At 43.9% G+C, this 28,000-nt stretch overlaps 1 protein-coding gene across 2 annotated transcripts; it reads right to left on the bottom strand.

The window, feature by feature from the left end:
* Positions 1 to 32: 32 nt before the first annotated feature.
* Positions 33 to 27,861, bottom strand: Gas2l3 (growth arrest specific 2 like 3). Of its 2 annotated transcripts, XM_075954486.1 has the most exons (10): positions 27,766 to 27,861; positions 19,188 to 19,253; positions 18,604 to 18,654; positions 15,853 to 16,021; positions 14,317 to 14,432; positions 11,468 to 11,609; positions 7,843 to 7,906; positions 6,945 to 7,083; positions 4,686 to 4,793; positions 33 to 2,002 (listed from the first exon to the last, which is right to left on the bottom strand). In XM_075954486.1, the coding sequence occupies exons 3-10, from the start codon at positions 18,625 to 18,627 to the stop codon at positions 722 to 724; spliced, it is 2,043 nt and encodes a 680-aa protein (XP_075810601.1). In that variant the 5' UTR covers positions 18,628 to 18,654; positions 19,188 to 19,253; positions 27,766 to 27,861; the 3' UTR covers positions 33 to 721. The 2 variants fall into 2 exon arrangements, with proteins under 2 accessions (XP_075810601.1, XP_075810600.1); XM_075954485.1 differs by lacking the exon at positions 19,188 to 19,253 and having other exon boundaries at positions 585 to 2,002; positions 27,766 to 27,782.
* Between the last annotated feature and the right edge of the window lie 139 nt (positions 27,862 to 28,000).

Below are 28,000 nucleotides of genomic sequence, written 5' to 3'. Positions count from 1 at the left end.
TTTTCTTTTTCTTTCTTTTTTTTTTTTTTACAAAAAAATATTGATTATAAAATGCTATTAATATTAATAAAAGGCCAATTTTAACTTTAAAAGTCCCTTCTGATATGGAAGGGTTACAGAATTAAATAATAAGAATTTCACTTAATCCGTAATATCAAACCAAGCAGCAGCAGCCATAGGTACTTAGGATTGCTGGGCTAGGATTCCTGATAAGAAAATCAACTTCGATGCCTTTTACAGCACATGTCAAACCGTTGCCGGGTTTTACTATGTACCCAGGGCAGGTGTCCTGCCTCAGCCTTCAAAGTTGGGATTGTAGGCACATGCTAATGCCAAGCAAACCATTGCTGTATGACTGAACACAGTAACTAGTGTCCAGTGCATTAGCTGCTATTAGCAGACAGTCTCCATAGTTAGTACCTACTCAAAGATACAAGGACGACAGCTACAATTCTATTAGTGTTGTTGAACTTTTACATTTCCCTCAAACTGCAGATGCTAACAAGATGGTACAGATTAAAACCCACAATTTGCCTATTAATATAAAAAACACTTGTGAGTCCTCTCCTCGGCCCAGCCCTGTTCCCGCCTTCATCCCCATCTTGACCTCATGTCTGCAGCTATCCCGACAAACGCACGTAGGGGGACCCTTTGTGATCCTGATGGAGCTGATTCCCATTCTGTGTGGCCACCCTGGTTTGTTAAAGTGATACCAATGTGTTTATTTTCTGAGCTTCTTACTTCCGGTCATAACAAAATAATGGTCATCGTCTTCCTTTGTCTTGGCAGTAGGCTTTTTATCTCCGCTGGCTGCTCCCTTAGCAGATGAGGGTGGCTTCCTGGTGGAAGGGGGTGGCACGCCACTTTTGGGAGGCCCTTTAGCTGAGTACTGGCCTTGCGTGGCAGTCTGTGCTGACTTTGAGCCAGTTTCTGTCTTGGCAGAAGACTGGGGGACACTCACAATGGACAGCGGGGTTCGGCCAGGAGAGCCGGGTCCTGTCTTCTGGCAGGTACCCTTACTCTGTGGTTGCTTTCTAGCAACTGAAACAATATTCTCACCTTTTGGTTCCTTGGTAGCTTTTGCAGAGGACACTGAACATGAAGAAGCGGGATGATGAAGTCTTGGTGCTGAGATTGCCCTGGACTTCAGAGGTCTTCCAGGGGGCTGAGACTGTGTCCCCAGACCTCCGGCTCTGCCTTTAGAACCGGGCGTTGTCACTCTTGCAGGGGACTGGAAAGGAGAAGGGCTAGGCCCCCCGTGCATGTTTCCCTTAGGTAGCTTTGGACACTTTGATGATAAAGGTACAGGTGACTCCTCCCTGGAAGAAAGATGATTGTGTTTCAAAGGCTTTGGTTTCATCTTTCCAGAAGACTTAGTCGGCAGAGGTCTAGACTTAGAGAGATCTTTTGAACTCTGGACAGGGGTAGCCACGGTCGTAGCAGTCTTGGGGAATGTGACACATTTTCTCACCGACGCAGGCGCACACTGAGCAGAGCTTGAGGAAGCTGGTGTAGAGCTGTTACCCCCTGAGTTTGAAGAAGCCGCGGGAGAAGACACACCGTGGGGAGCAGTGTGCAGGGTTTTTGCTCTGCCTTTTGAAGATGTGGCCTTGGGGTGGGAAAATGATGCTGGAGAACCCGGAAGTTTAGAGCGGGCGGACAGAGAAGCAAGATTGCCTTTCGTTGGTGCGGCAGCAGGCACCGCACCTGGTGGGCGTGCCTGCCTCTCCTTGCTCTTTGGAGCACTCGCTGGTGTGCCAGGCTTTAAATTCTGTTTCTGAAACATGTTAACTGCTGACAAAGGGTTCATTTCTGGAGGCTGAGGCGTTCTGGCAGCAGAATCTGGCACACTTTCATTAGAGACTCCTTTTTGAAACGCTAAGATTTTTTGTTCTAATGTAGCAAACTGCAGTATTCGACAGGGGTCGTATTTCAGCAAAAATCCTTGCAGAGTGTCCCAGCCTCCACCAACACGGACCATAACATGTTTTCCGTGAAGCATCTGCCCCAAAAACAGAAATAAAAAGTGAAACTTATCATTTTGGTCTGCTAACAATAACGACTTGCATTTTTTTTCTATGACCTGTGAAACTCCGAGTATTCACCAATAGCTTTCTTTCAAATCAACGGTCCTTGTTGAGTATTAAAATGATAAATTTATCATTAGATTATATCACTAATAAAAGCCCTCCATTTTGTAATAAAAGTATGTACAGATAAGTTGCAACCTAAAATCCACATAGTTAACATAGAAGACTGCAATAGTGATATCGTTGAAAGAATGGCATGCAGGAGGAGGGAAGGAAAAGACATAAAAAGCCTCACGAGAGACAAAAAGTCATCAGGATAAAAAGCAACTAAAGCTAGCACTTTAAATTTAATTCTAGGGCTGGAGAGATGGCTCAGAGGTTAAGAGCACTGGCTGCTCTTCCAGAGGTCCTGAGTTCAATTCCCAGCAACCACATGGTGGCTCACAACCATCTGTAATGAGATCCGGTGCCCTCTTCTGGAGAGTAGGCATATATGCAGACAGAACACTGTATACATAATAACTAAAAATTTTTAAAAAAGAGGTTTCTTTCTTAAAAAAAAAGTTATATTCTATCAATTACATCTTTAAAATACTTATACAAATTACTATTAGTTTATCCTTGCAGACAGAGTAGCTCTGAGAGATTAAGACATTTGTGGCTAGCCTCAACCACACCAGGCTGCCCACTTCTGTAGGGATAACAAGCCCGGGCTCTGCCAGTGCAGCCCAGGCTGGATTTCTGGCCCTGGCCCCTCAGCTGGTGACCTTCACATCTCTAGGAGCTCAGCTTTCAATTTTCGCTCTGCCACCTCCTGCGGACGTCATGTTCGCACCACAGCTCAGCACTCCTAACTCTCGGGGCTACTCAGAGAACCCCTCTTTCCAGGGAACGCAGAGTCATGACTGCATAGACGTGACGGATGAGGACTGCTCAAGTCAGGTCTCTAAGGTTCAGGAAACATTTTGGGAGAGGGGGTGGAAAGAACGTTAAGAGCCAGATGAGCAGAAGAAGGGCTGAGTCACAGCCACTGAGGTCATGAACTCCCAGCTGCTGCAGAGGGCCACAGAGTCTCTACAAGGCTGGGCCCAACTATCAGGCATGGATGGAGGAGGGACTTAGGGGACCCCACTCTCTCAGGGCTGAATATTTGCTAAGAAAGAAAAAAGGAAGACTCTAGAGTCACTTAGTCTCAGATGTTTCTTCAAGTCAGTTTGGGCAGCGGCTATTAACAGTCAAGTCGACCAGGCTTCTGCTTCTGTTTGCTATCGATCAGATTCAGGGAGGGGACATTGCCTTCAGGAGTATCCATTGATGACCTGGCCAGGCTCCAGTGAGGAGTTTCCAGTCCAATTGATAAACAGATGGTCCAATTAAACTAAGCCACAAAACTAAACCAAAGTTGTAAATACCAGGAGGGATTGGTAAGCGATGAGGAGACTGAGTTGACGGGGGTGAGGGGAAGGTAAGAGAGGACAGCGGGAAGGGAGGGAGGACAGCGGGGAAGGAAGGGAGGACAGCGGGGAAGGAAGGGAGGACGGCGGTAAGAGAAGAGGAGAACGGGGAGGGAAGAGAGGACAGCGGGAAGGAGGAGAATAATGAGAAAGTATAGACATGTAGGAAACCGCTCAACAACAAAATTAGCAAATAAAAATCTTAAAGAGAGCTAATTAGGAGACAGAAAGTGAATTTGGGGGCTCCTAGATGAGCGGGGTACAAGGCGGGGATATGATGATTCTATGTGAAAAGAAATGTAGACAGTGAAATTGCATGTTTAAGACTTTTATATTATGTTCCTAATGTAGACGGTGAAATTGCATGTTTAAGGACTTTTATATTATGTTCCTAATATAGACAGTGAAATTGCATGTTTAAGGACTTTTATATTATGTTCCTAATGTAGACGGTGAAATTTCATGTTTAAGGACTTTTATATTATGTTGCTAATGTAGATGGTGAAATTGCATGTTTAAGGACTTTTATACTATGTTCCTGATGTAGACGGTGAAATTGCATGTTTAAGGAGTTTTATATTATGCTCCTAAATTGAGAGAAGACAGCTCTTGCATTATATCAAGATAAAAAAATGCTAAACAGGTGAAATTTTAATTTCCTTATCAATAAAAGTGATAAAAATCAACTATAGATGAGGCAGAGGAAGGCCACAAACATGGGTACTGTCAGCATACTGGTACATGACCTAAAAAAAGAGCTTCTGTTTACCTCAAAGTATTTATCATTATGAATGGTAATATTTCTGCTTATTTTCTTACTATTAATAGAACTCTTACTGGACATTCTATTTTGCTCACTTCCTCTTAGGGAGCTGATGGAAAATTGTTCCATTTCAGAACGCCCAAGAAATACAGTACACGAAGATATTGTCATTTAGTTATATTCAATGATTTAAGTAGTCTCAGCCGCTTTCTAGTTTATCACTTGAAAGTTAAAAGCACCTACGCAAGCTCACTTAAAATTTCATGGAATCAAGTATACCATTCCTTTCCTGTCCAGTGAAATTCTTCCATGAATAGCACCCTCTACTCTAATTTTTCTCTCTTCACAAGTAAAAGGGGAATCAAAAGGAGACCGGTACATAATGAGCACATCCCAAGACAAGCTTGTCTGAATCCAGGCTGCCAACAGCAAGCTTACCCTTATGAAGAGTATTTTCTCCCCGAGCCGGTAACGCCCCTCAGACAAGTATTCAATAGAAAACCGATGAGAACAGCTACAAGGAGGGTCCTCGGCAATGTGCTTAACCTAAAATTAAAAATAAATATCGATATTCCATGCTTATTAGAAAAAATAGCTTATCAAAGTTAAAAAATGTTATTGGATAGGAAAATAAATCTCAAAGACAAAACTTCAAAGCCAGTTCAACTATTTAACCTCTCTTCCGTGCTAACAGGTTTTGAAATCAGACAGTTAGATTAGCAACAGCCAACAGTGATGAGGCTCAGGTCTCCCTGTCTTAGACCAAATGAAACCAGGCTTGAAGTTACAAATGCAGAAGGTCTCACAGCGGGTTAGACCAGAGTCAACTCGAAACACACTTGCTGATCTTTAGAACATGAGCTCATCGGAGGCTTGAACTGTTTTCAGCCTTGATAACTAACTACATTTGTGTCAAATGAAAGATCATCCAGTCAGATGCAGGCTAAGAAGTCTCCCTTCTCCCTTAAGACAATGCTAAACTCGCACACAAATGTAGAGGAACACCTACATTGTTCCAAGTTATTGCTAACATAAGCAGAGACATATGTCTCTATGCCCGGGATGGGGTAAAGTGCTTACTATTTCAGTCCAGGAGGCATTTGCTCCAATCCAACACTTCATGAGAAAAGCAACAAAAAACTTCACTTCTACCCCTCAAAATGCTGTCTTATTTATTAAGAACTTCAAGCATGTAGACAATGTTTTGTGATTGTATCTTCACCTCCAACTCGCCCATTTCAAGCCCTCTCAGACACTTCTTCCCGCCCCCTCCCAGCTTCATGTCTTCTCTTTGATAATCCACTCAGTGCTGCCGTATGCCGCACCGTCCATCTGGTCATGGACAACCTGCAGGGGGCGCACACCCAGAGAAACCTGGTTCTCCCTCCTCCCTCCTCCTCCTCCTCCTCCTCCTCCTCCTCCCTCCTCCCTCCTCCTCCTCCTCCTCCTCCTCCTCCTCCTCCTCCTCCGCCTCCTCCTCCTCCTCCTCCTCCTCCTCCTCCTCCTCCTCCTCCTCCTCCTCCTCCTCCTCCTCTTCCTCCTCCTCCAATGGATCCAATGCCAATTGCTTCTCAGCTACGGCTGGGACCTTGAGATCCTAGCCCATCCACGCTGGAATGCTGACAGTCCTCCACGACCCCTGGACCTTACAGTCCTTGAACATCCCCTTCCTTAATGTTCCCTGAACCTTGAGAGGGCCTCAAGAAAACGGTAAAATTACAGCAGCTAGGAAAAGACGTTTAGCAATTCTGTATTTTAAGTAAGGAAAATAAATTGATTAAATGATGATATAGTTTGAAATATATTTTAAGTGAAAAACATTATAGATCAGCCACTAAGAAAAATACTGGGCTTTTCTTCACAAATTACATTAAAAGAAAAATAAAAGAGGTCATACCTGGCATGCTGGTGCATACCTTTAATCCCAGCACCCAGGAGAGAAAGGGCTGGCATCTCAATTTATTTGAGAGAAGCCTTATCTACATACGGAGTGCCAGGCCAGACATAGTGGTATAGTGAGAACCCATTTCAAAACAAAACAACCAAAATGGTCATAACTATTTCTCACAATTATTTCTCATACAGAGCATATCAAAATATATTCACTTAATTGAACTTAGTCCTAATGTTTTAAGCAGTCTCTTCGGCTATGCCCAATTTATCTGTGTGCTAAAAGGAGTTTATGATTGCTTTCTTTATCTACCAAAAGTAAGTTAACAATTATGGATTCACAGGGCCTGATAAGAACATATTAATAGAAACAATTTCCATGTTGTTCATTTAACAAGGAAATGTGCTTATAAACATCTAGGATTAATCTGAATCACTCAATAAGGTTTCTCTTGCTCACTGACTGGGTACATATACATACAGGCACCCACACTGACATACCACAGACGCTGAATCAGGTAAAGCTGACGGTTAGTACATTGTTTATACATTAGTTAACCAAAATAACCTGATGGAGACATTTATTATAGCCATTACTTTCTGCGAGATTTTCTTAAGTTTATAAAGTTCCATTTGCACATTTAACAGGCTTCAACATAGTGAATCAGATATTAATTGTCCTATATGTTAACTATTCTCAATAAACACCATCTTCTTCTATAGGCAGCATTTCCGGTAGCATTTTAGAGATACCTAAAACTGTGAAACTTCAGGCGGTGCAGTCCACAAAGCAGAGCGATTACTTACAGCTTCGTGTAGCTCTTCATGCTGACAGCAGGATTTGGGGATGTTGATGGACTCCTCAAGCCCCGAGGCATTAAGCAGGGTCTCTTCCAACTCAATTTCTTTCTCAAGTTTCACTAATACTGGTGGCTCAACTCCATATCTGAAAACAAGGCAAGAAATCTGCTCATGCAATGTGCACCGACTACGTCTCTGCAGATCAAAACAGGAGACGGTTTATGTCTGGAGCGAAGTCTGTGTGACTCCCTACAGACTGTTTCACTGCCACAGCTGGAAGTCTGGATTTTTTTTTTCCTTTCTGAATATTTTGAGACAGGGTTTTCTGCGTAGCCCTGGCTGTCCTGGAACTCACTCTGTAGACCAGGCTGGCCGTGAACTCAAGCGATCCACCTGCCTCTGCCTCCCAAGTACACCACCACTGCCCAGCTGGAAGTTGTTTTTAATATTTCAGATTGTCCAAAATCCAGACTATATATCATAGTATATATCTGGGTTATGTAATATTTTCAGTATTATTTTGGAGTCCTGAAAAGCCGCTTTAAAACAAGCTGGTGGGTGGACAGGGCTGACGCAGGCATGGGGGACACAAAGCCTGAGCCCTCTTACCAAATGGGACTTGATTGGCTTTGAACTGCTTGACATTACTTATGTTTACCCCATTCTTAACCTGAAAATTTTAAGTAGCATTTTCACAATTTACTACGAAATGAAGGTAAGTGAGGAAAGCCGAGGCTGACACGTGTGTGCAGATACAAACACAGACATACAAAGACAAAACAGAAAATTGGGTTACTTCATTTTAGTCAAGAGTCACATTCTGTGGGTACAGAAACTCTGATAAAATTAAGTCACTTAAAGGTATTTTTGATGTTAAAATTCTGAAATACTGAGAAATACGTACCTTGACACAATTCGACCAATCTCAAGAAGACAAAGGTACACCTGCCTGGGGTCTTTATGTAAAACTGGGGAAAAATAAGAACATACATTTTAAGATCATACAGATTTAAATTGGGAAATACATTCTGACATAGGAGAGAGTCAAAGGAAAGAATAATGAAGACAGCAGGCTCACTTGTGTAGACAAGACTCGGAAAAGACATTTATTGTCAACACCACAATCTCTTCTGCATTAAAAACAAACTATCGAGCACAAAGAGAATAGCAGTGGCCACCAAAGTTCCTTGCTCAGCATTTCAGACTTCAAAACCTATGGACTTAGTAGCACTAAATTATGTTAGGGTCTGGGGAGATGGCTCAGTCTTAAAGTTTTTACTGCACAGACACGGGGATGTGAGTTCAGACACCAGATCCCATCAAAAGCCAGGTACAGTGCACACCACTGTAAGCACAGTGCTGGAATAGACAGAGACAGATGTCCCTGAAGCTCAGGGGCCACCCAACCTAGACTAACCATGAGCTGCAGATTAGTGAGAAATATAAGGTGTGGAAGATCCAAGACCCTCGAAGATGACCTCCGCTCTCTCCCCAGCACACTGCAGTGTGAGAAGAGACGGTTGCCACTTCAAGTTTACTCTGAACTATGTGTTTCCCAGACTTGACAGATTCACTCTATGAAGCATCGTTATCTTCAAAACAAAGCCGGAAGCCAGAGGAAGGCATCACAAGAGAACTAAAAACCAGTACCCAGGTCTCACAGATGGGACTGGAACGATGTTCGACACACTGGCAGCAAAATCCAGCAGCACACTGGAAGTATGGCATACAATGAGACCGTGAGGTTTATACAAGGAATGCAAATACGTCAATATATGAAAATCAACTGTTGTCATTAATAGACACAGGGGTCTCATCACAAAACAGGGGTACCACAGATCAAAGAATTAGAAAGACTCAAACACTATTTCAATTTGTCAAACAAAAGACAAAAAAACAAACCAATAGAAGACCAGAGAAGAACTTTCTCGAGCTGATAAAGGGCATCCGTGAAAACCTACAGCTAACAACATCCTAATATCATTTACTTGTAAGGTCATGGTGGAAATGTTCCTCCAAAGGCCAGGTTAAAGATAATAGGATCACACCCACCAGTTCTGTTCACCATTGCACAGTTTGCGGCTTCAGGACAATAAAAGATAAACAGGTAAAATTTTGCATTGCCTTTGTTAGGCAATACTATTTAGATATGACAAAGTACAAAAAGAAAAATAAAGAAGAGAGACCAACTTAAAATTTTTAAATGTGAGGCTGGAGAGATGAGATAGCTTGGCAGTTAAGAGCACTGATCTCTTTCAGAGGACCCAGGTTTATTTCCCAGGACCAACATGATGGCTCCAAACTGTTATTCCAGGCTTACGCGAAACTGCGACCCCATAATGTATACCCACCTGTTTGCCTTGCTAACCTGCTGACCCTGCGATATATGATTGCCTTACAAACACGTGTCTAACCAGACGCCTTGCTGACTCCCCTGCCACGGGATGTGTTCTGCGCTTATCTACCCCACAGGCAGCCTTGAACCCCGAGTTCCTCTCTCTTCTATCCAGATGCCAATAGTCAATTATCTCAACAGCTGTCTTCTATTAGGCCTAAGTCTTCCCCATAAGAGGAAACTCAAAAGCCAGTGAGGGGCTGCTCTCCGAAATCCTGACTGTGGGAAAGGCTGCTGTCTGGTCAATCTAAATAAAGATTGCTTAATCAGGCAGTTGTGGAAATGATTTTCCCTCAAGTCTAACAAGAAGTCCTGAGGAACTCTGGAATCCTAACCTAAGATGCAATGCGTTCCACCAATAGACAGGGCAGTTGCTCTCTCAGGTGTGAGTAGTATCCACTGCATACACAAAACAAAGGATCTGTTTCCTTTGAAGCATGTCTTGATACAAGGCTGAGGCCGAGGTCACAGGTGTGCACCAACATGCCTGGCTGTAAAGCATTATCTCTTAAAGCAACAGAAAGGGCCTCTATCTGAGTTAAAGCCACAGAAATAAAGGAATTTATCATGAAATATTTCAAACCTGTTTTTATAAATATCCTAAGTACCTTAAAATAGTATATTTATTTTTTAAAATTACATTGAGTTCCAGGCAAAGGCAAAATGCAAGTGTAAAATATAAGTCAAGCATCTATAGCTCACTCCAGTGCCTGCAAAGGAGCGACTGGTATGGACTGTATTTTTCTCAGTCCAGTGCTGCCCTACAGCGCTGCTGGAAGATGTCTTTTACATTTAAAAAATAAATGAAAATCTCAGACCTTTCCAAAATGAGTAAGCTACAAAGGAAAGCATTCAAAGCATCTCCTCCTCCCTTTGATCGCTGGTGGCTGGATGTGCTATTCAGTCAGCATCATTGTCAGTAACAATGGGCACACCTGGGTTTAGAGCACAGCCAGCCTGCAGGGCATTCTGCACCGGGCGGGGGCGGGTAGCCAGAGCACACCACAGGTGGCAGATTAGCCAGGCACAGAACACACTTCACACTGTGGGCGAAGAGTCTTAAAACTAACAAGTTCAACTAAAAAAGTGTGCTTCTTTTAATCGTCAGCACAAATCGGGGGCTGTAAACAGCATCAGAGATGAAACTCCTGTCTAGGAAGGGTCCCCTCTGGGTTTGGCTCACACCGTAACATCATTCATTCCATGCATGTGCATGTTTGTACATGGGGCTGGAGAGATGGCTCGGCAGTTAAGAGCACTGCCTGCTCTTCCAGAGGTCCTGAGTTCAATTCCCAGCAACCACATGGTGGCTCACAACCATCTGTAATGAGATCTGGTGCCCTCTAGAGGAAGAGACCTGGTCAGTCATCCTCATCAACTTAGACTGTGAAAGCATGCTGCAGCATTGCCAGGGCGTACATTTCAAATTTCATATGCACACGTATACACACCTATAAGTGGTTTGAAAAGTGTGTGTCAGCCGCTCCACTAGTGCCGTAGAGGGGCTTCTGCTGACTTCAGAAAATGAGAAAAATACATCAACAATCTTTCAGTAGAGCATGATTTTATGTGTGTATGGGGGGGGGGGGGGGGTTGTGCATTTCAAGGCAGGGTTTCTCTGTGTAGCCCTGGCTGTCCTGGAATTCACACTATAGACCAGGCTGGCCCTGAACTTCTGCCTCCTGAGTGCTGGGATTAAAGGTATGTGCCACCAGTGCCCAGCTTGGGGCATGATTTCTCTAATGAAATATCAAAAAATATTCTTTTTAGATCACAAAGAGGGAAGTTATTATTTACAATTCAGTCCAAATACTATAAGCACGTTTCACCTGTTCTTTTTCTATAATGATCTGGTTAAAGAGGAATTGCTAGTAATTCACACCTGGTGGAGTCAATCTTCAGGAAAATACCAGTAGATCATTAGTACAGAATCTTGTGGCAGCCGACTCAAGAGAATTCTAGATATACGAAGCCTATTGACGCAAGTGAAAAGCTTACTATATTTGATATAGTATAACTTGCTAAGTGATAGCGATACGGCATTTTGAGTCACTATTTAGAAAGGAAATTTAGAAACACAAAACCAGCCTAATTAATAAACACAAAAAGCTCCGGTGGGAGCAGCCGCGCTTACCCAGACCCTCAGACTCAAAGAGGTACGTCTCGTCAACGCCGACGTGCCGGCACCAGTGGAGGAAGTTTGCCGTGTTGTCTCTGGCGAAGAACGATCCCGACGCGGCATCTTTCTTACAAGGCACTTTTCTCATCGGAAAGTTCTGGAAAAGGCAGAAGGACAATTTACCAAAAAAAGAATGAGTGATATTTTCATTCGGTGTTCATTTTAGTATATGACAAAGTCACCGTTAAGTGTATTAAGTATAACTACAGACTCCACAGCTTGGAGGGAAAACTATTATCTTCAAAAATTACTTTCTCCTTTTAAGTATCTTCCAGAAAAAGATGCTGAGGAAAATGATCCACGCAAAATCAGCTTCTCTAATCTTCTTTTTAAAATAGCACAAGAATGTCAGCATGTAAGCGACGGCCCGGTAATCACAAAGCGTCTACAGTGTGCTCCGCACAGTTAAGCTCAGACACAAACTTCACTGTGCTGTGAACTAACATACTCATTTCTGCTTTCCTCTCCCCACACGGACTCATAAAGGCTGCCCCAGAGTTTCTTAAACAGACTATAAAATAGGGGAGTAGCTGCCCATTCTTAATTCAGGCTCTTGGATGACCTAAGTTTTATAAAACCCTAAATTGGTACTTGTGTTTTCTTAACTATCTAGCTGCAGAGCATGCTGAGATTCCCGAGACTGGAGCAGGAAAGGGGAGGTCTTTGCTTTTTCTTTTAGTTGGCAATTCACAACAGTGATGTTTTTAGTGCAATAGGTACAGTAGGTCTTTCTCCATCATTGCCAGTCTCTCACCCTAGAGACAACCGCTGTTACCAAACCTATGTGTCTCCTTCCGGGTGCTATTATTTCCCAGAACCAAAATAGCCCGCATGCATGATTAAGTACAGAATATATTATCATTACCAAAAATACACAAATAAATATAGCAAAATACAAAGATGATTAGTAGCAAATGAATTCCTCTCACTGACATTTCCATAAAATATCCCCGCAAAGCTATGCATGTGAACCTAGAAAATGCCAGAGAGACACAATTCTACAATTTGATGTCTATGTGTGCACATGCACTTTGAGTGTATGTACACTGGATAGGTTGTGGGCATATTTATGACTTAAAAAGAACACATTTAAATAATTATTTCTATGAATATAGACTATTCCAATGTTTAGGTAACATAATTTTACAACTTCTCTATTGACAAGCAGATTATATTATTTCTAGCTGTTATTTTTCTCAGAATGAGTTTCTAGAAGTAGAGAATTTTAGATATCAATGGAAGTACTTTATTTTTAGTATTATACACATGGATACATATACGCACATGTATGCATCTACACACAAAGTGATATCTCACTATATGGATCATATGTGCACATGTATGCACTTACACATAGTGATCTCTCACTATATGTATCATATGTATACATTCATGCACCTATACATAGAGTGATATCTCACTCCTTGTCCTCCAAGAACAATGAATAGTTAATATTTAACTTATAGTATGTCTAGGCTCCAAACTCTCAAAAACACTTAATGTTTGATAAAAAGAAAGAAAAACGAATCCACTTTAAACTGTCACTGTAAGCTTCTCTTTTGAAAATGCTGTATGTTATGCATTCCATCAATACTTATAAATTTACTACTCTGGCAGCAGCTGAAGACCACAAAGATGGTGACGACGACGATGACGATGGGTGACACACGTCTCGCTGCCTTAGTTAGGGTCACTACCGCTGTGACGAAACACTATGGCCAAAAGCAAGCTGGGGAGGAAAAGGGTTTATCTGGATAAACCGTATGATACTGCTCATGGCTGAAGGAAGTCGGGACAGCAGGGCCGGAACCTGGGGGCAGGAGCTGCTGCAGAGGCCGCGGATGGGTGCTGCTCACCATAGCTTGCTGAGCTGCTTTCGTATACAACCACTGGCCCAGGGATGGCACCCCAATCAATCGCTAAGAAAATGCCCTACAGCAGGATCTTATGGAGACATTTTTAAATTGAAGTTTTCGCCTTTCAGATAACTCTAGCTTATATCAAGTTGATATAAAACTAGGCAGCACAGCCAGGGACTGTCACAAAGTCTTCCCCCCATAACCACACAGCAGCCCGTGGAAGGCTCTGTCACGTGAGCATCTAGGTGCTGGAGATCACCTGTAGGATACCGGGCACTATCCTAGACACCATCTATGGGCTTACCATCAGTGAACGGTCACAAACCCTGCAACGTAAATATTTACGTTGTTGTTTCTGGTGTGTGTATGTTGGTGTATGCACGTGTGCGTGCTCATGGAGACGTGTTTCTTTAAGGCAGCTCTCTCAGTGAACCGGACACTCACTGGCTGGTTGGACTGGTAGGCCAGACAGCCTTTGGGATCTGCCCATCTCTGTCTGCCAGTCCTGGGATCATAGGCCCAAGCTGCCACGGCCACCTTGTACTTGGGTTCTGGGGATCTGAACTCAGGGCCACATGTTACACAATAAGAACTTTACCAATGGAGCCACCTTCCAAGCCTCAGTCAGTGTTATACTGACTCTATTTTACAAATATGGTTTTTCAGATGCACAAAACATTAAATCAGTTTCCAAAGTCTCATAGCCAGTGATATGATGGAAATACCCACATAGAGGTAATAAGAAGCAGACATGTCTACCCTTTTTCTGAACAGAAACAGGAGAGGTGGATGGGGGAGAAGAGGTGGTGCAGGGGAGGGGTTGGGAGGAGAGGAGGGAGGGGAAACTGCAGTCAGGACATGAAATAAATAAATAATAAACAAATAATAATAACAATAAAAAGTAGACATGAACAATGAACTCCGTTGCTGTCAGTATTTGCTTACCCCCGGTTCTTCGGAGTGGCGTGCTTTTACCATATTTTGAAGAACGTTGATTAATTGACACAACAGCACTCCATTGTCAAGTTCTTCCAATAACCTTTCGGCCTTAATGTCAATACCTAAAAACACAGTTTAAAGCTAAGACCCATCTAGAAGCAGCAAATTCAAAAGCAGTGGCTACAACCTAAATCTAATCAGATAACAGCTAGAAAACTAAACAAATACCAGAGGAGACTCGAAGTTTCCACCCTTAGAAGGTAATGTTAGAACAAGTAATGTCAAGGTAAATTGAACACAAGAGAAAAAAAAAATCAGTGGTTTGTAAAGTTTATTAAAAAAAAAAATACATGTGCAGCCAGGCAGTGGTGGCACATGCCTTTAATCCCAGCACTCAGGAGGCAGAGGCAGGCGGCTCTCTGTGAGTTCAAGGCCAGCCTGGTCTACAAGAGCTAGTTCCAGGACAGGCTCCATAGCTACTGAGAAATCCTGTCTCGAAAAACCAAAAACAAAACAAAAAAAAAAGTGCATTTATGTCAGATCAATTCACTGCACATCAATATCGCTTGTACAAGGGGGAGAAAAGGTTCTTTACCAATAAGATGGACTTTGCTCAATTTAAAGGTCAAATACAGTACCAGAATAACTAGTCTGGGAATATCAGCTTCCACCTCTAAAATGACATCTTTAAAGACAGTATTACATTAAGAACTTCAAGTCTTCCCAGTCCTCAAGCTGATGCTCGACAAAGAGTGACTGCTGTGTGTGTGTTTATCTTCGAAGGACCGCGGTCCATCTCAGGCTTTTCCCTCCCATGAAATCTCAGAGTGCTACATGAGCGTCTGTAGCTAAGTGATCTGAGGAACTCATGGGCAAGCTCCCTAGGGGGTAAAGAATGAGGTTCTGAGCTTGGGTTCCCAGACCTACGTGAAAGGTAGATGTGTTGGTGTGCCTGTGGCAGAGTCTGGAAGATCCCTAGAGCTTGTGACCAGCTAAGCACACACACACACACACACACACACACACACACACACACACACACACACGCACACACAAACACAAAAGCCCCACCACTCTGGAAAGAAAGCTCAGAGCATGCATCATAATCTTGAATAGAGTAAAAACTGTAATGCCAAGAATTCTCCAGCTGACACTTTCCCCTTGCCCCCCAGTGTCTCAGAAACAGTATTCATTTTCATATAACTAAAGCGTATCTTTCACTTACAACCTTAGAGCTCACAGAAGCTTGGGGAAATCACTTTAAAAAATCAATATTCGACATACACGATTTTTGGAAGTAGATTAAAATTAACCATAAAGTACTGGTTATGCCAAAAGGCTGGCCACTTCAATCAAATCTCAAGTTTCCTACGATTCAGGTTGAGGGAGAGCCTATCTTTTTAACTACGCAGACTGTGCAAACAGGCCCTGGTTCTGTCATTCACTGGCATATCCCTGGCATCTGGAATAATCAATCACTCCTTAAATGAAGATAAAATTAAAAAAAAATCATTGTTACAAGTCAAACTTCATAAGCCTTACCTAGGAGGCCAGACAGCCAAATAGAGAGATCTTCTTTCATGGGCAGCAGACTGGCTTCGTGCCTCACGGCTATCCACTCGTCATACTGGCAAACATCAGCCAGTCCTGGTCCATGTCTGGGAGTCAGGGGACACCTGGGACTCAGAGGTAGGTCCTCCCCAAACCAGACCTAGACAAAAGACCAGACAGCTGAAAGACAGGAATCTTTGCTGAAAGTCGCCGTAGCCCACCTGTGTCCGTGTTTAAATCAGTAGGAGTAAACAGAACTGCCCCATCTCATAGCAATGGATAAATTAGAAGCAAACTGGATTCTGTGGAATGTTTTCAATATTTAGTACAGTGGTCAATTCAATGGACACTGAATGAATGAATAGACTCTGCTGTCGAGTCAAGGGAAAACAGCTCAACAAACAGTACTTCCTTCTCCACTTGTTAAGCCAGGATCCCCACAGCATAGCTCTGGAAGGGGTGAACGACACCTGCCTCACAAGGAACAGGTCTGTCCGTCCAGCTCTGGCCCTGACAGACAGCAGAGACTCAACGACTGTCTGCTGAACGGACAAATGGATGAACGCATAAAAGGCGTCTGCAAACTTCATAATTGTGATGCTTTAAATATTTGATTATTTTTAATTGTATGTGTCTGTGGGTTTATGTGTATTAGCACAGGTGCCCATGGGGGCCAGGAGAGGGCGTCAAATCCTTTAGAGCTGGAGTCACAGGTGGTTGTAAGCCACCTGCTATGGGCTCCTCTGCAGGAGCATATGCGCTCTAACTATTGAGACATCACTCCATCCCCTACAATGCTATCTTTACATTTTTTTTCTAAATACTTCGATCAAAGCAATAGAATGACAAACTACAGTCTAAGCAAATCTGCTTTATCATCTGCATTTCTTATGACCTGCAACTCAAACATTTTAAAATGGTTGCTATACAAGTACCCAAGCACCCATCTAACAGTCTCAGTTTTGCCTACTTGGCCTGCAGAGCCTAAACAAGAGTAAAATTATATAAACATACTATCAAACCAACACTAGGAAATATAAACAGACTTGCTTTCAGACTATTGATAGAAAAGACCTAATTGCGCAAATTATGAAAGAAGCGATCATGAAGGCGCTTTAAGAGCAGAAACGGTTCTCGTCCTCAAGAGGGGCATTAGCTCCCGAGTGAGGTGAGGGAGGCGATGGATACAGAAGGCTAACGCTATGCAAGCAGTCTGAACTGGATAGGGAGGGCTCCGCGAGCAGAGCCAAGTGTCTGTACCAGGCAGAAGGTGGCCGTGGCAGTAAGGGCATGGCCACACACCAAGGGTTACTGAACAAATATGGCGTGGGAGGAGAATGAACCCTGTGATGCTAGGACAGAAAGCTGCACTCGGGACAACGGACAGATCAAAAAGCCACAGCGGGAAAAGTCATGACGTCTGATTTTTGCTGACCAACTACTGCTGAGTGGGAGCCCTGCCCTGGAGCGCTGTCCAGACACCCGCGTCACTCCACTGAAGGTGAGTTTCCCTGCCCCACCTTCTGCCTGTCCGTGGGTCTTCGTGAGCAACCCCCCCCCCCCCCGCTTCTCTCTACTTGGATTTTTGTTAGTTGAACTTGTGTAGGCAAACTATAAAGGGAAAAAAATAAAAACCCGTTTCCAATCTCGTCTGGTGAGATAGAAACATATGTTAGAGGAAGAATTACCAAAGAAACAAACCCCTGAAGAGCCACTGGGCAGTAAGTGACCCAGCAGGGTCTCCGCATGCGCTATCCTGCTGATTGATAACTGCCCTGCAGAGAGAGAGAACTGTATCCTCACCTTACCTTCCAGGTGATGAAGCAGACAAGATTAACTCTCCAGACTCTCTGAGACTGACAACCGTGGGATTGTAATTTAGCTGTGACTGACTCTCTTAAGGTCTGACTTCCCAATGTGTTTGATTACCGGCTGACTGTACCTTTCTAGGTAAAAAGGTACATTGTGACTTCTGCCTTTAAATCAACGTTTCATTGTTCTATCAATACCCAAAGAAAGAAAGCAAAAGAAAAGCAAACAAACAGACAAAAAAACCAGCAAACACAAACTTTGGAAATCACCTAAGTGTAAGACTATCATGGTTTCTGTGACTCCCCACTGCTGGCTTCACCCAGCCATAAACAAACAAAACAAAAAGCCTACTCATTAAACGTTTTAATTCCAATACAGAGTCAGGGACAGGCTCATCTATAAAGCATATGGACAATTACATAAACTAAGACTTGAATCTCTTGTTTGACTTTTAGTGACTGTTCTTTCAACTACCTCATGTACCATGTTGTAATGAGAGCGATATTATAAAATACTGCATTCATTTTCCCAGGGTTGACCCACCAACCACAAAATACTTTTGATTCTTTCAAATATCTAACACAAGTAAAACTCAGAATTAAAATCTTAGAACTAGAAAGCCAAAATGCAGTATTCCTATTGTTAAAATGTAGTGTTAAAAAATTGAAGCCACATCAGGCAGTGGTGGCGCACACCTTTAAGCCTAGCACTCGGGAGGCAGAGGCAGGTGGATCTCTGTGAGTTCAAGGCTAGCCTGGTCTACAGAGAGAGTCCCAGGACAGCCAGGGCTACACAGAGAAACCCTGAAACCCGGTCTCCAAAAACCAATAAACAAAACAACAACAACAAAAAAAACCATGCCATAAAAAGAACTGAATCGATAATATCAATTCCTAGTTTATATTTAATTCTTACAAACAGAGAGCTCACCTGAATTGCAGGCTGCATGGTCATCTATCTCCACTGCGCGGAACTGTTACTCTGCGAAGAGAAGGGATCAGCATGCAGATGATGGCAGAGTTCCAGCTCCCCCAGCTCCCAAATGACAGCATGAGGAATGTGCCTTGCTCCCTCTGTGCCTTACTCCACCTGAGACTTCTCCTCTAGCTAGAAAGCTCAACCATGAGGAGCTCACCAGGGCCTCTTCGCCTCTGCCTCCTGAGTGACTTGCAGAAGAAAAACCTGAGAACACTTTTGCTACATTGCCCCTGGCTCTGGTGTCACAGCAACTGTTAAGGTGTCTCGGAGGCGAGGTGGACGTCATGACAAGCGTAGCTCTTCCCACAACAGCCTCCCACATTTTTTTCCCATCTAATAATACAAAGGTGACGTCAATATAAGCCCTCAAACCCGATACTGAAACGCAAGCATCTCTGATCTCTTTGTAGCGGTCATATCTCTATGAGTCATATGGACTTGGTATAGAAATCACATGGTGAGCCAGAAACTCTCCTGCTAGACAAGACAGTAAAGATAACCATCCGTTTCAACTGTGGATTAAAAATACTCCATACCTTTCTGTGATGATTTGTCAAAAACAAGAGCAACAGCAGTTGGCGCCAAAGCTCTGGTCTTGAAATCTACAAAGGAAAGATCAACTTCAATAAATTAAATTGGATCAATACATGAAAGTGCTCTCAGTGAGAGAATATGTGAGAGGCTTAAAGAGAATACTATAGATGATATAAAACATGGGTCTGTTGCTCGTTTACGGCAGATAACACACTATTTTTATTAGAAACCATCACTAAGAGATTTTAGGAGAAAATTATAAAACTATTTATAAGACTGAAACGTTACCTGTTCCCCTGGGCTCCCTCACAGACCTCTCGCACACAGTGCCAACTCTACACAGCGCATTCTCTAAGGAACAAGAGGAACCTGGGCTAACGCTAACAGAAGGGCTTAATGTTCTATCGCATTGTCTCTGCAGAAGGCAAGAGACCACAGAATGCCCTTTTGAATCTGTTTTCCTTCTCTCCGCCACAGCAAAAGGCCAACACACAAGTGCGCATTGCTAATGAGCTACTTGGGCTTCCCACCAGCTAATTCCGTGGGGGAATACATTCTCCTTTAGCATAAATAACCCTTTGTCCCCAACAAAAGTCCACAGTGTGAAGCTTCCGAGACCACTTCGTAAAAATGCAGCAAAGAAGCTGTGCCCATTAAAATGAGGTTCCACATAATCAGACAAGAGCTCTAACAGTTGGCGCTGCCGACCCCCAGCAAGAGAAAGCTGCAATTATAAGGCGCGTGCACGCCCAGAACAGGGTGGCACATTCACAAAGGGGCCTCCCGGGAATGCTCAGCAGCTGCACTTTTTAGGAAAGATTCAACAAAATTAGTTTTATGAAAGAAAAGGAGAATTTGTGTACAACAGTCACTTGAACTTTTAGCAAAAGTCATGCTTTCAAGTTCTTCTTGTACAAGAGACAGCACTCCTGCAAGGACAGAAACATAACCACCTGCATCGCCACTTAAAACGTTTCCAGAAGGCTAGTCCAGCATGTGCAAAGCCTTGGGCTCAACAATAAATAAATGAACTAATTTGTAACAAAATAGTACGCAAGTAAGTTGTAATAGACACTCAGCTCTGAAAGGCTGGTATGTACGCTACTTATTTAGGGAAAACCTTTATAAACTGTCCAGACTGAATCCGTTAACCAGGTGCTTAAAGAGTACTCACCTTATTTCGGATATAGAGAGTCAGTTGTGTGTATGTATGTGCATGAATCTAATTGGTCTTAATAATAAAAACTTGAAGCCAGCCATCAGGGGGTGAAAGCTGATGGATCAGAAAAGCAGAACAACCAACCACTGGAGAGTTCTTACCTCTACCAATGCTCAGAAGAAGGGCATCCTGTCCTCAGAAGGCTTCCTCAGACTGCACTGAGCTTCTGTCTCCTCCCAGCTTATATTCCTCACTCTGCCCAGCCATTATCACTCCTGTCTCCACCTCCTTAGTGCTGGGATTAAAGGTGTGGGATGCCAAGTGCTGAGATCACCTTTGTGTGAGCTCTGTTTCTCTTTCAGATTCGATCTCACGTAGCACAGGGTGGCCTTGAACTCACAGAGATCCATCTGCCTCTAACACCCAAATCCTGGGATTAAAGGTGTGAGCCACCACTGCCTGGCCTCTAGTGGCTTAGCTCTGCACTCTGATCTTCAGGCAAGGTTATTTGTTAAATTACAAACAAAATATCACTAATTTATATGTATGTATGTATGTACACACACACACACACACACACACACACACACACACACACACACACAATCTAGCTCTTTGTATTCCTCCTGTAAGCCAGTTTCATATCCAAGAGTAGCTGCTTCGTCAGCCCCAGGCCCTGCTCTGCACCAGAAGCTCAACTTCCTTTACTCATTTTATCCTGTCTTCCTTATTTCTATCCTTCCCTGAGTCTCAGCCTCTATCTGAGCCAGCAACACTTCATTCCTGGGGGTGCACTTGACTCCTGGGGTATACTTCACTTGGCTTTTTTTTCTTTCTTCTGTCTTATTGGAGAAGCTGACTTTAATTCTTTATCAGCCTTAACAGGACTTTGTGATTGTTGGGCTCCCCTCGCCTTTAGACTGAGTAAAAACAAAACAAGAACTCTCATGTGACCAAGCCCACACTGCACCCTAATCCGGAAGATAATCTTTCCCAAGCAAACAGAAAGCTTTGAAGCTCAAGGGAAGATGTTAGAAACGGGGTATGTCTTCCACAGGCAACCTGGCCAGGAATGAGCCCAACCTGCTCATCCCAAAGAGCAATAATGAGGTCCTTGCAATTAGTTTTCTTAAGGCTCTTCTATAAATTGAACCAGATCATAGGAGAGAAAACCATTTTGCGGACAATTCCTTCCCAGGGCTGCAGGCGCTGAACCACAATACAACCCATTCCTTCCCCAACACTGTAAAACTGATGGGAAGGACTTAAAGCCCTTGACACAATCCCAACAGAAATCTGGCATCCACAGGGAAAGCAGAGAAACGACAAACAAATAAGGTAAGACTCTGTGTGTGTGTGTGGGGGGGGACTCCTACTGACCCACATGCCTGTTCTGCTCTCAGCCACCAGATGACTGCCAGTACATATAAGCCGCAAGGAGAGGACCACGTGCCAAGCTGGGAGAGCAGGCAAAGGAGAGTCTGTGTGCCTGCAATGCATGTCAAAAATGTTCCACCGTCTTCATGTCTTTTTCTAAAATAATAGTTGAAGAATATAGTACTCCTGATATATGCAGAAATTTAAATTTTTCAGCTTTAAAATTCTTAGCTAAATATTTCTTAGATACTTAGCAGAGAAAATAGAAATGCTACATAAATACCAAATGCTTTTTATGTATTTTTAAAGTATATACTAATATACTCATCATCAAAATAGCACTGTGGTAGTACAGAGTATTGAATTCATCTGGATTCAATTCCCGTTCCAACACAAATCAGCTATAAGATTGTGATATTGCTAACTTTTTGAAACCTAAAAGTTTCTCAGACAATCAGAGTATCACAATCCCTGTCAGATAGCTGTTAGAAAGATGAGATAGCACCTGGCACAGGAGTACTTAACAAATGACTCACATTAGATCTATAATGAGACATAATTACAGTTCACTTAATAAAATTAAAAAGATAAGGCAAGACTAATAGAACTCAACCACCATCAAATATAACTTAGAAGGCTAATTTGCTAACAAATGTATGGCTATAATGAAAATATAAGGTTTAACACAGCCACATCAAAACCCGAAGTCAGAATATACAACTTAGGACTCTCTTTGCTAAAATAAGTCTTCATAAGTGTGTGGTCTGCATGTGTGCAGTGCACATCTGTGCACAGGAGTAGATGGGGTACAGACCCCCCCCCCACACACACACATGCAGAGGCCAGAGCAGATGATCAAAAGTCTACTCTCTCCCTCTCTCACTGAACTGGACGCCCTCCATTCCAGGGATGCTGGCTGGCCAGTGAGCTCTTAGGGTGTACCCATGTCCACTCCACGGAACATACTGGGGTGATGGGCATGCGCGAGCCAAGCCCACTTTTGAGTAGGTTCTAGTCCTTATCCTTGCAGAGAATGTATCTGCACTCTCTTGAGCTATGTCCTCTGCCTGTAAATTGGTGTTTTAAACAAAGGTCCCCTGCTCCATTTGGCCTTACTTCTAGGATATATCCTGTTTCATGTGACACACACTCATATCTTCAATAAATATCTATCAACACACTTTATTGGACTAGTCACCATGACTGAGGTAAACATGATAATCACATTCCTGCCCTTACAGAGCAAACACCACTGGAGAAGACTGACGTGGAAAGTAGACAAACGTATGATGTCAAACCGTGCAATGTTCTGAAGCAAAGAACGCATCTCTCACGAGAAAAAACGGCAGAGACCTACTTCAGACTTAAATTGAATGAAATAATTTTTTCTGTAAGAAAAGCATAAACCTGAAGAATGGAAGACTTTGGCCAAGAGGAGAAGAAGGGTTCTGTGCACTTACAACAAAGGCTCCATATGAAGAAAGTCTGACGCATTCCAAGAACTTAAAGAAACACAGTGGCCGAAGGACGGAGAGCGTGTGGCTTAGAATAATGTTGGGGAGCGGCCCCACCACACAGGCCCTGTTGGGGAAATTAGATTCCACTCTTTCTGTAGTGGTAAATCACTACAGTCTCAGTGAGGGAGCGGTGGCACGGTCTCACTCACAGTTTTAAAAAGCTCTGAGGACAAAGGAATACAGAAGTAAAACAGAAGAGGGTTTAGCAAAGAAGAGCAGAAAACAAAACACACGTGGCTGGAGATTAAGAAAAGGACCTGAGGGAAAGGAGGAAAGAACCAGGGAGAGGCAGGGACAGTGAGGGCAGCATAGTGTCTACAGAAGAGGGGGAGCAATCCAAACGGTGAGCTGGGACACCCCAACAGCAATTCAAAGACAGAATGTGCTGACTTTGTGGTATCCAAAGGCGTCTCCCCTGCAGATACACAGAATTTATACACCACTGTCTTCGTCACTGCTGTATTGCTGGGAAGAGACACAACAACAAGGCTGCTCTCAGAAAAGAAAGCACTTCACTGGTGGCTTGCTTGTAGCTTCAAAGGTTAGTCCATTATCACCGCGGAGCAGAGACGGCTGTACGCGGGCAGACGTGGCGCTAGAGGAGTAGCCAAGAGAGACTCTGGGCTTGGCACGGACTTTTGACTGCCAAGTCAGAGGACCCACTAGGAAGAGCGAATGACTAAGGCTGGGGGCAGGCAGAGTTCTAAGAGTGCAGGACCCAAGAGCTGCCCAAACGGGCCCGGACTCTGACCACTGTGAAACTCGAGGATGAATAAGACTGATCCTCCGGATGCGACACGTTTATTACACCGCAATCTGTACCAGACAGACGAACGGTACCCAGAGGTGATCTTTATTGCCCGCGGGCTGCAATACCTGCAGTGACAAGGCAAAAAGAATCTTGCAGATGGATAAAAGACCTTGAGATGAGATATTTTCCAGACATAACTAATGCAATGACAAGAGTCCTTAAAACAGGGTGAAGAAAGGTCAGTCATGGAGGCAAAGAAGGGTCAGGATGGGAAAACGTCAGAGGCAGAGATCGGAGTCCTAGACCAAGGCTGTGAAGAGGAAAGCAATGAAGGTTAGCCCCCCCCCTCCAGTGACAACCTCCAACAAAAGCCACACCTCCAAGTCCTTCCTGGACACTTCTACCAACTGGGGACCAAGCACTCAAACATATAGGCCTGGGGTTGGAGGTGGGGGACTTTCTCATTCAAACCACCACACAACATGGGTCAAAAGAAAGGAAGGGAAGGAGGGAAGAACACAGGGAAAGAGGAGTGAGAAGAAGGGGAAAGAGGAAGAGAAGGAGGGCAGGCAGGCAGGCAGGAAGGAAGAAAAAGAGAGGAGGAGGGAAGGAGAGAGAGAGAGAAAGGTGAAAGAAAGAAAGGAAGGAAGGGAGGGAGGGAGGAGGAGGGAAGGAGAAAAAGGAAGAAAGAAAGAAAGAAAGAAAGAAAGAAAGAAAGAAAGAAAGAAAGAAAGAAAGAAAGAATTCTTAACAGAGCTACAACTAAATGTATCTAAATGTATTTTGGCCAGGAATATAAATAAGTCATGGGATAGAGTAGAGTGTTTGCCTAGTGTGCATAAAGCCCAGAGTTTCAGTCCCAGAAAGAGAGAGAGAGAGAGAGAGAGAGAGAGAGAGAATGAGAGAATAAGTTCTTGAATAAATTTATGTTGCACGACAGTAAGCAGACATCTCTATCAGATAGCGCTCCAGCAATGCCTAGCATATGACTGACTGAAGGAGAAATACGTCAACTCCCAAGATCCTATCAGCAACAAAGACGGAATTACATTCTATGTGTGTGCTACATTTTATTGCAGCCAAGTTCTGTGAAGGTTTAGAATTCCTATAGAAATACTTAGGAACTTTCTGGTAATCGAAACGCCCAGTGTGTCACAGTGCAATTCAGTGGGAAAACTTACTCCAGTCTTAGAAGAAACACCTGAGACATGTCATTTTAATCATGGTCTTGCAAAAATTGTTTCTGAGGCGGTTCTCTGCGACGATGAAATTCCTCCAGAGATGAATTAGATTCGCTTCCCATTCTCTCAATATATATATATATGTATATATATATATACATATATATATGTATATATATATATATATCTCACATCACTAGGCATGGAAAGGGGTTCCCGGTTCAAATGGGGAAATGAGGAAGAGGAGGATACATATATTCACACACTACTGAAAGATGGCAGAATACAATGTTGCACCATTCATTTTAATCCTTTACTTTTCTCAACAGTAAGTTTGAAAAACATTATTGAGGTTAAGTGGCTTTGCCCAAACAGAAATTAAGATATTGGGGGGGGGGGGTGGAGAGCTGGTTAATAAAACCCAGATAGGGAATATAAATCGGAAGCATCCCTTCTGAATTCCTTTCCAAACACCATGGGATTCTGTTTTTCTTTTAACTGACGATGTGTGTGTTTTGACATTATTCTCCCTTCACACACTTTGAATTCCCACCATAAGCTATTTCTATTTTTTTTAATTCACTTTTTTCTTTTTTTTTTTTTTCTGAGACAGGGTTTCTCTGGGTAGCCCTGGCTGTCCTAGAACTCACTAGGTAGACCAGGCTGGCCTTGAACTCAGAGATCTGCCTGCCTCCCTGAGGGCTTGGATGAAAGGCACGTAACATATGGATAATTTGTAATTTTTTAAATCATAAAATATTCCAAATAAGTCCATTTGCATAGCAAAGCAGCAGTGTGGGCCGCACAAACAAGGCATCCCAGGGAAGCTGCTCAATACAAGGCAAATGCTAAATACTGTAGAAGAGAATCTGAATGTCGGTAGAAGAACTCTAGTGAACTCCATTAACTCCTTCCGCTGCTCCGAGCATTAGATTCCCTAAGTATTAAATATACAGACAGCACCAGCGAGTGTGGGGCGTAGTAAGCTTAACAGTAGGACAAGCAAAGCGTCGAGAACCCTACACCAGGCAATTCTGCACCACTCTCAATAAACAGCAACACAAGGGTTTACTACGACTTTAAATATTTGTACTCACCTGGCCAACAGGAAACAGGCATCACTGTCTTGGCCACTATCCTCACCTGCGCTCCCCCTTGCCTTTTCAAGATAGTTTTCTGACTTTTAGCCCAAGTTAAATGGCGTGGAAACATAATAATCACCAGTGTCTGGTATTATGTTACATTAATTTTATGTATCATTATAGAATCCCCAAAGCCTCGTGGCAATAAAGTAGAGCTTTTATTAATCCTTTCTTTAATAGATTAGGAAAGTTAGGCTTAAGAAGATTTACCAGTTTGTCTAAAGTTGCATACCTAGTACAAACAAACTGCAATCAGACCACATGCTTATCAACTCCGAGACACTCGAAAAACCACACAAAAACAAAACAAGCAGGAAAACCCGCTTTCAATTCAACAGCGTCCAAGGAGCAGACAGCTAACGTGCAGTGTCAGTTGGCCAGAGTGAGTTTCTTAAACCGATGAGTCAGATGGGACAACACGCCAGGAGCTACATACACCAGAATATTCTCACTAGTTTCCTCCTGAAACGTGTGCAAAAATTCCAAGTTTTAATCGTTCTGTGGTCATAGTAGAGAGAAGCGAGCCCATGGCAGCTGGCTATGCTTACCTCCTAAGTAAGGGTAGTCATTAAACCACCTCACCTGGGCGAAGTAAAACCCAAACTCTGACCTAGACGGGGCCTGCAGAAAAACACATTTCTTCATTTTAAAGAGATCACTGAGCCCTCTAACGCATACGACTCAGACCCTCGGTTTAAAGGGGCTAGGATGGGACTGGGGCCTTCTGCAAACGGACGTAAACTCTCTAAACGGTTCCTCCGCCCTTGCAGGACTTTCTGCAAGCCCCCCACCGCCCCAAGCTCAGTTCTCCAAACCCAGGGGTGTGGGTGGGAGCGCATTGCGCAAGGGCGCCACTAATGTTCCCTAATTCCGTTAAGTCTGGGAGTGCTGAGCCCTGCAGAGGGCAAATAGGGAAGAACCTGCAGTGCCTACCACGGGACAGGACGGCAGTGTGACAGTGAGTCGCAGTCTGTCCAGGGCCAGTGATTTCATCACTTCTTTCCCAGGGCGTGGATGAGGAATCGAGTGACCCTCTCTGGCTGGACGCCGAGGAAGAGGGTGCCCCGGTCACCCTGCCCTAGCTTGTCACTCAGCAGAGCCGGACGGGTCGCGGCTCCACCGCGTGCTCCCCGCGCTGAGCAGCTCGCACTTGTAGCCCCCTCTGATCTACCCGAGCAGGCAGGTGTAGGAAGGCGAACTTAAACGTCACCGTGACAGCGCCAGGAGCCAATCACAGCACGCGGATCCCTCCGCCAGCCAATCGCAGAGCTCCTGGCATCCCACAGCTGGGTAGCCCACCTGAACTTTCATCCCGGACTCTAGAATTCCGGGCGAGCAGGGCGGGAGTCCCGGGAAGCCCGATGTGTGTGCGTGTGCGGGGGTGGGGGGACACCTAGGGAAGGCGAAGGAAAATTCGGGAGGAAAAACGCAATCCGACAGGGAAGTCACTCACCCACCAGCCCGGGAGCGCAGTCACTTCTCCCTGCGGGGCGCCTCGGGCTCAATCTGTGCGTGCGTGCGAGCATTCCCGGGACCAACCGCCGCCGCCGCAGTTCGCCGCCCAGTGCTGCCGCCTATTTCGAAGGGGCCAATCAGAGCATGGAGGCGTGGTCTTCAGCCCCGCCCCCTGGGCTCCCTGTGGTGCGCTGGTGGCTGTAGGATTGAGACCGTAACCGAGCATCCCTCAG

Source organism: Microtus pennsylvanicus, chromosome 20 (assembly GCF_037038515.1).
Source record: "Microtus pennsylvanicus isolate mMicPen1 chromosome 20, mMicPen1.hap1, whole genome shotgun sequence".
NCBI classification, from domain to species: Eukaryota; Metazoa; Chordata; class Mammalia; order Rodentia; family Cricetidae; genus Microtus; species Microtus pennsylvanicus.
The sequence above is the reverse complement of the archived record's forward strand: the minus strand, read 5'-3'. Positions and strand labels throughout refer to the sequence as shown.

Coding starts and splice junctions, on each gene's coding strand:
- Gas2l3 (XM_075954486.1), bottom strand. CDS start 18,627: ATGACCATGCAGCCTGCAATTCAG. Junction 14,433..15,852: donor TTGGCTGTCTGGCCTCCTAG/GTAAGGCTTATG, acceptor CTGTGTTTTTAG/GTATTGACATTAAGGCCGAA. Junction 2,003..4,685: donor AGAAAATACTCTTCATAAGG/GTAAGCTTGCTG, acceptor TTTTTGGGGCAG/ATGCTTCACGGAAAACATGT.